Source organism: Nansenia antarctica, assembly GCF_963989245.1.
Source record: "Nansenia antarctica genome assembly, chromosome: 7".
Taxonomy (NCBI): Eukaryota; Metazoa; Chordata; class Actinopteri; order Argentiniformes; family Microstomatidae; genus Nansenia; species Nansenia antarctica.
The window spans coordinates 19,943,632-19,955,257 of NC_137677.1; the positions used below are offsets into that span (position 1 = coordinate 19,943,632).

The 11,626-nt window shown below is 41.2% G+C and overlaps 1 protein-coding gene across 1 annotated transcript; it reads left to right on the top strand.

The window, feature by feature from the left end:
• The first annotated feature begins 2,043 nt into the window (after positions 1-2,043).
• On the top strand, positions 2,044-5,079 carry LOC308162029 (uncharacterized protein). Its single transcript, XM_080536114.1, has 6 exons — positions 2,044-2,196; positions 2,511-2,656; positions 2,877-2,941; positions 4,017-4,127; positions 4,300-4,398; positions 4,707-5,079. The coding sequence occupies exons 1-6, from the start codon at positions 2,077-2,079 to the stop codon at positions 4,859-4,861; spliced, it is 696 nt and encodes a 231-aa protein (XP_080392240.1). The 5' UTR covers positions 2,044-2,076; the 3' UTR covers positions 4,862-5,079.
• Positions 5,080-11,626: the final 6,547 nt, after the last annotated feature.

An 11,626-nucleotide genomic window follows, 5' to 3' on the forward strand; every position in this document is an offset into this window, starting at 1 on the left:
TTGAAGTGCATACTTTCAGCTTTAATTCAAGGGGTTGAACAAAAATATTGTATGAAACGTTTAGGAATTGCAACCATTTTTATACACAGTCCCCTATTTTCAGGAGCTCAAAAGTAATTGGACAAATTAACATAATCATAAATAAAATGTTCATTTTAAATACTTTGTCGAGAATCTTTTGCAGGCAATGACTGCCTGAAGTCTGGAACCCATGGACATCACCAAATGCTGGGTTTCCTCCTTTGTGATGCTTTGCCAGGCCGCTGTCTTCAGCTGCAGTAAAGGTTCGTGGGTCATTCTGCCTTTAGTTTTGTCTTCAGCAAGTGAAATGCATGCTCAATCGGGTTGAGATCAGGTGATTGACTCGGCCATTGCAGAATATTCCACTTCTTTGCCTTAAAAACTCCTGGATTGCTTGCACAGTATGTTTTGGGTCATTGTCCATCTGTAATGTGAAGCGCCATCCAATCAACTTTGCTGAATTTGTCTGAATCTGAGCAGACAGAATATCCCTAAACACTTCAGAATTAATCTATCTGCTTCTGTCTTCTGTCACATCATCAATAAACACTAGTGACCCAGTGCCATTGGAAGCCAGGCATGCCCATGTCATCACACTGCTTCCACCGTTTTTTTACAGATTATGTAGTAAGTGTCGGATCATGAGCCGTTCCAAGCCTTATCCATACTTTTTTCTTCCCATCATTCTGGTACAGGTTGATCTATGTTGAATTGAAAAAAAAATATGCGAACACTTACTTCCCCCACTTTAAATGAAATATAAGATAACAGGTAACTGGGGCCGGATTCACCAAAGTGTTCTTAAGATAATTCTTAAGACAATTCTTAAGAAAAAAGATAAGATGTTCCTAAGAATGTTCTTAAACGCTATTCACCATTTTTTTTTTTAAGAATTGTCCTATGTCTTAAGAACGTCTTAGTTTTCTCACTTAAGAAGTTCTTAGATTTTGAACTGTGATTTTTACACCTGTGTGTCTCTCTCTCTCTCTCTCTCTCTCTCTCTCTCTCTCTCTCTCTCTCTCTCTCTCTCTCTCTCTCTCTCTCTCTTTTGAACTTATGAAGAACTTCCATCTAAAATGTGAATATAAAATAAATAGTAAGGACATCGTTTCAGTTACTTGGCCTACTTAAATAACATGTTCATAATGATTAATTAAGTAGTATACATCAAATACAACAACTGCCTCCTTGATTTACTTTCTGAGTACATTGTGGTGTAATCTAGGAATAGGCCTACATGTGACACAGGCTGAAAGGCCCATTTCAGTTATATCTCAAACATACAAACATGTGATAGACATTCACACATTCACACAAAACATTCACACAAAAGTACTCTGACCAACTTGAATTAACAATATGTGTTAACACATTGTCTAGGGCTAAACTAAATATTAATAAAATCAAATAAATGCAATACAAAATTGTTCAAGTAAGACTTACCTTTCACTTTAGCTGCTTTAAGACAGGTGAGAGCTTCTCTTAAAGTTAAGAAGACATTTGAGAAGAAATCTAAGAACTTTGTTTTGGAGAATCTCATTTGTTCTTAAGTTCTATCTTAGGAAAAATCTTAAGAAGAAAGTTAAGAAAAAACTAAAGTTAAGATAAGATTTTCTTCGGGAATACCAAATCTTCTTAAGTTTTGTCTTAAGAACAAATGTTGTTCTTAAGAACAAATTTGTTCTTAAAAACGCTTGGTGAATCCGGCCCCGATTGTTACATTTGACTTGTTTTTGTTATTATTTGTTGTATTTTTGACAAGTTCATTATCCGTATCTAGAGGGTCATGCTGAAAAAGAAACAAGTGAAACAGCATTTCATTTTAATTTAGTTGCGGCGTATTTTTCATTTGAGCGCTTTAAGTTTAATTGTACATTTTGTGTAACGTTGTTGAGGCCCTGTGTGAACCAATCATGTCACAGCTCTGCTCGTTGAGTATGTGACGACAATGAACTTTGAACTTTGATGGGCCGCTACAGTAGATAGAGAGAGTGTCAGTGACCTAGTGTGTGTAGACCAGAGAGAGACGTTGTGTAGTGTGAGACAGAGAGAGATATGATGCTGGTGTTGTGTGTTGTGGTGGCTGTGGGCCTGCTGTCCCTGGGTGAGGCGGCCCCCCTCTCTAACACCTGTCAGGACATGCTGACACCTCTGCAGCTGACTGGACCAGACGTGGTGAGTACCGTCTGTCTGTCTGTCCATATTCATCTATCTCTACATGTATGTCTGTCTGTCCATATTCATCTATCTCTACATGTATGTATGTCTGTCCATATTCATCTATCTCTACATGTCTAGTCTGTCTGTCTGTCCATATTCATCTATCTCTACATGTCTGTCTGTCTGTCCATATTCATCTATCTCTACATGTCTGTCTGTCTGTCTGTCTGTCCATATTCATCTATCTCTACATGTCTAGTCTGTCTGTCTGTCTGTCCATATTCATCTATCTCTACATGTCTAGTCTGTCTGTCTGTCTGTCTGCTCAGTTTCTAGGGAAGTGGATGTTTGTAGGCGAGAGCTCAGAGATTCCATGGAGCAGATGGTTAACCAATACGTTTGTTGACGGAGGCTGGGTGGAGGTGACCAAGGGGCCGAGCAACACCACACAGGATGCCCTCCAGATTCAGAGAATGTAACTGAACTAAAACACACACAATCGTACACACAAACTCACACAATCACACACACATACTCAATCGTACACACGTACATACACACACAAACTCACTCACACAGACACACACTCACACTCTCTGACACAAACACATACTCAATCGTACACACACACACACACACACACACACACACACACACACACACACTAGGTGATTCATGTCCATTTCTCCTGACAGGGGTAAAGAGGACTGCTATAATTTCAGATATAACATGTCCTTCGACAAGAACACCTTCACCGTAGGTTAGTACAAAGTGTGTGTGTGTGTGTGTGTGTGTCTGTGTCTGTGTGTGTGTGTGTGTGTGTGTGTGTGTGTGTGTGTGCGCAGGGCCGGGCCGAGCTAGGAAAATCATTCAGGCTGGGAAATAATAGAGCAAAATGTAGCCCCAGTGAGGCCACTTTCTAAGCGTGATGTCTGGGGTCTCCTACCAGGAACATGTTAGTTACAAACCCTTCATTTCCTTCATTCAGCTGAATTTTAGTGCATGTGAATCACAAACTAATGAACTGCTTAGTTCAATGCACTGTTATGAACCTCAAATGAAACCAAAGGTACATATCATTAAGGAGGGAGATGACACATGGATTAATGTTTATTAAATAATAATCTCTTCATCCAAAGGCTCCAGTGTACACTTGCACTGCTACTCTCTCCACCAATACCCTATTCAGTTTACCGATATACACTACCAATCAACAGTTTGAGTACACCTGTTTAAAACCATTTTTACCATGATTAAAGTTACCCTAAACTGTATACATGTTTCTAATATAAATGTAAAATAAATGTCTTGCAGGTTGCTCTGAACTAGTGGGCTTCTCTCATTCATTTCAATGTTACTCTCTCCCCCTTCAAAGAGAAAAAAGCAAGAGCACAACATAGTTTTCAATTTACTATTAGCCTATAATACAGCTAACCACTCTCTACACCTATTCAAAGAACAGAGCAAGAGCACAATACCATATTCAGTTTACTGATACACTACCCATCAAAAGTTAAAATAGTCCTTTAACCAACACAAACATTTCACAATTTCCACAGAAATGTTAGCATGCTTGCCCCCGAAACCCATATCAGGGTATTTAAGCCAAGAAGTATAAACGCTATACCTTGATATTGAACGTGGAAGTTAAAAGCTTAACATGTTGTTAGCTAACCAACAAACAAACGGACAGAATGTAAAAACGATGAATGTTATGTGTGTGTGTTTGGATATGTTTACTACAGAAACATAACTGATTAATTAAAATAACTCTATAGACCTCCAAAGATTTGGACTTCTCATACCATTTAAGCGTGTGTGTGTGTGGTTTACAGGGGAACCTTATCAGTCTACATGGAACCTCTACAGGACTTGTCCTGACTGTCTCCTCATCAAGGACTCCACCACCTTCCATGAGAAAACCTTTGTCAGTCTTCACATCATGAGTACGAAATAATAAACATAATGTGTGTGTGTGTGTGTGTGTGTGTGACATATTCAAAGGAAAAGTTTATTGATTATGGTTAAAAAAGGTTATTTATGATCAGGGCCCTGAGTTTTTCCTTACCAGGTGACCTGGTAATGATTTTCCATTCAACTGTCCCTTTTGATCAACAGGTAAGAGACGAGAGCTCACCGCTGATGAACTGGACACCTTTAAAGAACAGGCTAAGTGTCTAAACTTGAAGCCACCCACCATCATGGACCCAAAGATTGGTCAGTAGATTCTTGCTACACTCTTTTTGCTAGTCTCTCTGCAGTGCAACTGATTGTTGCCTGGGGCACAAAATGGCCGCCGTGCAAGTTTAAACAGAACTACTACTATTCCCCTGTAGTCTTGTCTAGTGTACACCAGTGGAGGCTGGTGGAGGTAGAAGATGGAGAGCGGGCTCATTGTAACGCATGGAAAGACTGATACTACTCCTCATTCCATTCAATGCAGTACAGTGAGGGTTTGTAAAGGTATGTTGCAGTATTTCCGTCTCTTGTTTCTGGACACATTCTCTTTGTCTGTGTCTCTCTAGATCTGGAAAAGTGCCAAAACGCCACTTTGCGACAGGACATAAGTGACTTCTTTCAAAGCGAAGCCGGAAAGGAAGTCAAAGAGTTCATCGATAAGCTTCAGGCGATGGACTCGTTCGAGTTTATTAGCTTCATATGGAATAACCTTTTTGGTTAATAAGAAACATGGCAAAAAGTGACCCGATAACAGTGAATTGTATGTCTCATGACCTTTAGATGGCGCTGTTGGTCAAGTTTAATGTCAAGCTTGCAGAGGGACATCTGAAGGAAGGCAGAGGAGCTGAGATGTTGGTGAGGTGATTAAATGGCAAAGCGATGAGCCAACAGTCTGCCACTTTTATTTCCATTAAAGGAGCAATCTGGGATTTGAACAACAACAAATGCATCACTCTCGTCATTTATTTTGTCAAACAACTGAAGGATGGGGCTGGAGAAAATGTTCCCATCCCCAAATGGGGTGTGTGTGTGTGTGTGTGTGTGTGTGTGTGTGTGTGTGTGTGTGTGTGTGTGTGTGTGTGTAGTTACCTTATGTCTGGGAAGTTTATTATTATTATGTAAACAGTGGAACAGTAAATATTCAACACACCAACAATTTGTAAATTCTACATATTTCCATTGCAGCTGTTCACCTTAGACTAGACACCTACACAGCTAAATATATTGTAATATTCCAATCTTCCTGAGGCTCTTCCTGTAAAATGCTGTGAATTGAAAATATGTGAGTGGTGTATGCCATGAGGAACATAGCCTGTGTTGTTTATATCAGGTTCTGTGGCCTTTGAGCCTGTGGTACATCTGACAACCCATGAGCTTGGGATACAGGCCCACTGTATCGTCCAAGTATTCACAGTTCCTTCTCCTATAGGTCTTACGTTAGGTACTGACTTTACTGACCAACACTAGGGGGAGCTGGGGATACATCAGCATTGGAACCCCTGACAGAGGGGGTTGGTGGCCTAGGTTTGCCTTCCATAATCAATTGTGTCATGTTTGTTGTGCAATAGCCCACACTTTATCATAGAGAAACAATCTGTATAGACCCAGTGTCCCAAGCCTACAAAAACCACAGCACTGTCACACAATAATGTTCAAACTAAATGTACATTCCATTTTCTAGGTTTTCAGCCCATCATATAGCCTATATGAGCCAGCTGATCTAAGGTCCAAGGGCAGAGCATTCCAAAGCCTGGGAGCCACGGTTTGGAATGCTCTATCACCCTTGGTCTTCAATCTGGCACGGGTGACAACCAACAAACCCTGGTCAGAGGACCTGAGAGACCTACTGGGGCTGTAAGGACGCAGTAAGTCACAGATGTATGCTGGTGCCTGACCATGGATGGTATCCGCTGTCATACCACCAGACTACAGAGCAGCTTCTTTCTGTAGGCTCGTAGACTCCTAAATTTATCCTCCGTACTCAAATGGGTAGCAAAGTAGCAAATGGGACTATATCTTGCATCTTGTTGTGCATCCCTGTGTTATAGAATGACAATAAATGAACCTTGTACCTTGTAACTTAGGACTATGGTCCTTAAAGTGTACTTCCAAGTTGGTTGTTGTTACTAAGAGTCAGGGGATAAGATAAGAGAAAGGGGATAAGATAATGAATATCAGAATGTGTATTACTCAGGCAAGACCAAATTTGTTTTGCACTGAACATCCGCCACCATGTAACATGATATATCGTTGATACGGAGATGTCAAGCAAAGTGACTTGACCCTATTCCCACCACATTTGTCAAGGAAATGTTCAACTCTGTAACTAATATCCTATCTTTCTTTTTTAAGTAAAATTCTGGAAAAAGTTGTGTTCAAGCAACTTCGTGAATTCCTAGTCTCAAATTGTAGACCCATTCCAGTCAGGCATCCGCTTATACCATAGCACAGAAACTGCATAATAACAAAAAAAAACTATAACGTGACCCAGGGGTCCATTCTAGGACAGTTGCTTTTCAGCCTATACATGCTACCCCTCAGCTCTGTCATTAAGAGGCACAGCATTAACTACCATAGCTGTGCCGACGGATATACAGATTTACAGTATATCTCAGTAACAATGACTACGGCATGGTTGACTGCCTGATAGATTGTAATAGCAGTTACCACTTGTTAGGTCTAGATTCTATTGAGATCAATTCCAGTAATTGGCATGTAAACTTTTGAACCATACATGATAGAACCATGGGGTTTGGATCATTGTTTTTCTCATACAATTCTCAATGTGATGGACACATCGTTTAATCTAAAGTGAAAGCAACATTATAGGCTATGTGTTAACACCCTACATGGCATAGTGACGCCTAGAGGTAGGAAAGGTAACATTACAAGCAGACATAGATTTCGAAAGGATCGTTAGTTAATTAAGCAATATCACACGTGTGTTATACTGAATATCAGCACGGCTGTGATTCGGTCGTAGGTACGAGGCCGCAGGCCGAACACCGAAGACAATCACAGCCGTGCTGATATTCAGTATAACACACGACCTTGAGTGTGATATTGCTTTTATACAACAGTTCTACAGCGCAATTTATTAGTTAACAGTAATAAGTGACAACAGATTATGATTTGTTTGTTTATTTAATCATTTATTTTGGCTCCGTCAAGAAAAAATAGTTCCGCAACGGGACTGTTCAACTAGCAAAGTTTCCCACTGAAGTGGGGAAAAAAACGTCAGATCAGATATATAAACGGGTTATTTTGATAAACCGGATACATTTTGTGAATATATATGGTTACTTTCTCGCCTGAAAACATATTAAAACTTCATAAAATGATATATTAACACTTGTAGAGCCAAATTACAGCTTTTAGCCAATGGCGGCCAAAATTTAGGATTTAAAAACTGAGAGTTTTGCTTTGCTCGCTGATTGGCTAATGTCTTCTTAGTAACAATGTAGTCTAATTAACGGTAATTTAACACCTGTGCGGCGGAGTGATACCTATAGTTAAAAGTCCCAGTGCTGTTATACTATATATCGTAACTCATGGAATGCCTCTTGTCCAATCAAATTACTTGGTTGGAACTAACTGTTGTATAAACAACATCATCGTTATAAAGTTAACTGGTAATGCACCTAAAAGCTGTTTGCCAACTGCCATTAAACAACAAAAGAAGAAGAAGCAACAGCCAAAAATTGCTGTCCAGCCTTACTTTCTAAAGCCCAATTTATACTTCTGTGTCGAATTTACGCACGGCTACACCGTAGCCTACGCAAGGGCTCTCTCACTTTATAGTTCTGCGTTGGTCGGTCTGCGTCGCGTTGGTCGGTGTACTCATAGCGGCATAATAGCGAAAACATTTTGGTATGCTTGTTGTAAACACAGCAAAGACCTCGGTTCTAGGCCCTGGAAAATCTAGACAATTTGATGGCAGCTACTAGATTGTAATCAAGTGCAATACTGAAACACAACTGTGAACATTTCAAACCTGAAAACTGCGACACTTTAAATAAATGTGCAATAATACTATGTGCAATATGACAACCCTCGTGTACATAAGGTTCAGAGATAGGAAATGTTAGGATATTTATAGCATAGCATAGAGTACAGCACAGTGTTTTATTTGTATAGTATAGTATAGTGGATAGTGTATAGCCTTTATTTATGTAAACCAGCTCTTTTCCCTTCTTGTTTTTAGTTTTTTTTTCCTAGCACCAGGGGAGCCCCCCCTCCCAAATTTCGTTGTATGGTACCTGTACTGTATGACAATAAAGACCATTCATTCATTCATTCATTCAAAGAAAATGTCTATAATGCATTGAAATGACATTAAACTAAGATGGTTCAAATCTTTATTAATAAGTAATTACAGAAAAAGTAAATGACATTTCTGTCATGGCTTCCACATTTTGGCCTACGAGAGAGTCGGAATCATGTGCTACCAAGCGGACCAATCACAGTGCTTACGGTCTGCGTAGGCACTGCCGCGTAGTTACATTTTTGGAGAGGTGCGTGTGAGCCTACGGCGTAGTTTACGCAGAAGTATAAATTGGGCTTAACACCCAGACATCAGTAGAATGGCTATGACAGGCAACACGTAAAAAATCGACGTGTCGACATGATATTCTAAAGGCCGATTTAAAGTTCTGCGTAAAGTCGACGCAGTAGGCTACGCGTAAGCTTACGTAGTCCCGCGTGACCGTGCGTAGCCTTGACACGCTCCTCTCAAAAAATCTAACTACTCGTCAGAGCGTACGCGTATGCGTCAGCTCTGTGATTGGTCCGCTTGGTTGCGTCACATGATTCCGACTCTCTCGTCGGCCAAAATGCGGAAGCCATGACAGAAATGTCATTTACTTTTTCTGTAATTACTCATTAATAAAGATTTGAAAAATTATGATAACCATCGTATTATCTTAGTTTAATGTCATTTCAATGCATCATAGAACTTTTATTTACAACAAGCATAACAACAAAAAGATCGCAATTATGCCGCTTTGAGCTTTGAGCTCCGTTGAGCTCCTAACCGGAAGAGGCACAGCACAGGGGCATAGAAAACACACTGCCACCTAGCGATATGACGGTGTAATTGCAGCGCGGCCTACGCAGAAGTGTAAAGTGCGAGAGCCCTTACGTAGGGAACGTAAGCTACGCACGTAAATTCGACGCAGATCTTTTTGTCTCTCACACTGGGTATTGCTACCCGTAACCGTTAGGAGTATTCCTACTCGCAGAACAGCGTCGTTCAGAACGAGGAGTATCGCAACTTTTTTCGTTCCGAGCAAGGCGAGTATTGCTACTCGAATCGTAACACGGGGTATCGCTACCCCGAGTCAGAGTATTCCTACTCTTCAACAGAAGTATTTCTACTCCTGTGAACGTCAACGAAGTGCAGTTTAGCAGCAGAGCGCCCGTCGGCACGAGTTTGGTCGCTCGTATCTGTGGACTGTTTAGCTCTAGCCACCCGCACAGTTGTTGTCAGCCTCAGTGAGAAGCGAGAAGAGGTTTTTGAATGACGACAGACGCCGTGTGTACGCCTTATATAGGCGGAGGGTCCCCGTCCCTCGTGACACAAGCGTCGCCTGGGCCAGCCAATGGGCTGGCGCAGTGTAATTCAGTTTCTGATGAGGTCACGCAGGGGGCGTTCCCATAGTGAGATACTCACGAATACTACTCAGAGAACCAGGGTAATGTAAATAACCTAAAGTTTATTCGCGTTGATGGCTTTCCATACATGTCGGCTATTTCAGCACCACGCGTTGTCCACCTACTTGAGGGGGACTTTGCCACAATGAGGGGTTCAGCGTCAGTGCAGGAGGCGTGGGGATTGGACATCTTGGACAATCTTGAAAGTGCACTCTGGTTTTCAGCAACCGATAGGATGAGGTCAACTAGTGGTTGCGAGATTGTGAAAGGCAGGTCATGCTCCGCTATGAATTAACATATGCGCACTTGATGACTGCACACACGGTCGGTCATAGACGTCGTTACCTCCGTGGTTGTGGTTGTCACGCCAGGCAGGGAGGCTGTGTGCTGGAGAGCGCGATTGCGAGACTTGTGGCTAGCTTCTGACTGATGGCAAGCTAGCACCTTCTTCCCATGTACCACATAATGTCATTTCCTTAATTTTCCAAAAACACACACCTGGCTCTTTTATTTTTTTGCACCATGAACTTTATCATGCCCCGTTTCGTAGAGCCAAGCCCATCTCCTAGGCCTGAAGCCCATGGAAACCCTCTCTCTCTGAGACACCATGCTGTGTGGTCGGCTTGTCTTTACTAGACAATAAAGCCTGATTTGATTATGTATGTAAATGTAATTACGAAATGTAAGGATTTATCCAAATAAGCCTGTGAATGATGGAATCAATGGTACCCACAACAAATAGTGGGGGGGGTACCCACTACAAATAGTATCAACACACACACACACTGAACCAAACAATAGCAGTAGTTTAAGTGTTCTAGCAAGCAACACACACTGAACCAAACAATAGCATTAGCTTAAGCTAACTAGCAAGCAACACACACTGAACCAAACAATATCATTAGCTTAAGCTAACTAGCAAGCAACACACTGTAAGACAACCTAGTAGGACACACAGTAACAGAAGCTAAAGCTTTAACCACACACAACTCTGCAGTTGTAGACTGGCCCACTGGCACCATCTGAATGTCTCTCCCAGCCTGTTATCCTCCACCTCCACCCTTAATTGAGCGATTGAACACATTCAAGCCATCACCATGGCAATAGGCAGGGAGGAAGGGCAATCACCTGGGGGGTATTCCAACAATGTTGAGTAGGACAATCCAGGCTTATTTGGATAAATCCTGCGAGATTTATTTTCCTTTAGTGACGTTGATGAAGAACACAGGAAGCAAACAAAACACACACACAAACACACTACGGTCATAACACTAGTGTTTACCAAGTCTATGAACTCGTACATGAATGGTTGGTAAGATATCTTACTCTGTCAATCAGAAACTGATTCATTGGATGTCACAGGGGGTGAAATCTGCCTCGTCATCAAGACAGTGCCTGATTCAAAGGAAGGTTTGGCTGCAGCTCTAGTGTTGAACACTTTGACTCAAGCCAATTGAAAGCACATCCATCATTTGGATCATCATCTTGGAAAACACAGTTTTCAGATACATAAAAAAAAATGTACAGCACATAAATACTGTAAATCTATTCAAAAATCAAAAAATTATAACATAATGGCACAAGAGTATCAGTGTAGTCTTTCTGCCTGTGATTTGTGTATGTGTTCTAAACCCATGACCAATTCTTATCAGTGCCTTATCAGTTGCCAGTTCAAAACAACAGATCAATCCCCCCCCAACAGACAGTCTTGTTTGTCTTTCGACACACTCTTTGCACTCTTTGCCTCTATTTATCATGTGATGTAATCCCCGTAAATCCCCCCGTTAATTCCCATAAACCCTCCCTCAAGTCCTTCCTTCTGACAGATGTAACC

Excerpts from the sequence above, each read along its gene's own strand:
- LOC308162029 (XM_080536114.1), top strand. The coding sequence starts at position 2,077 with ATGATGCTGGTGTTGTGTGTTGTGGTGGCTGTGGGCCTGCTGTCCCTG. Across the intron at positions 4,128-4,299 it reads TGTCAGTCTTCACATCATGA|GTAAGAGACGAGAGCTCACC; the intron begins GTACGAAATAAT and ends TTTGATCAACAG. Across the intron at positions 4,399-4,706 it reads CATCATGGACCCAAAGATTG|ATCTGGAAAAGTGCCAAAAC; the intron begins GTCAGTAGATTC and ends GTGTCTCTCTAG.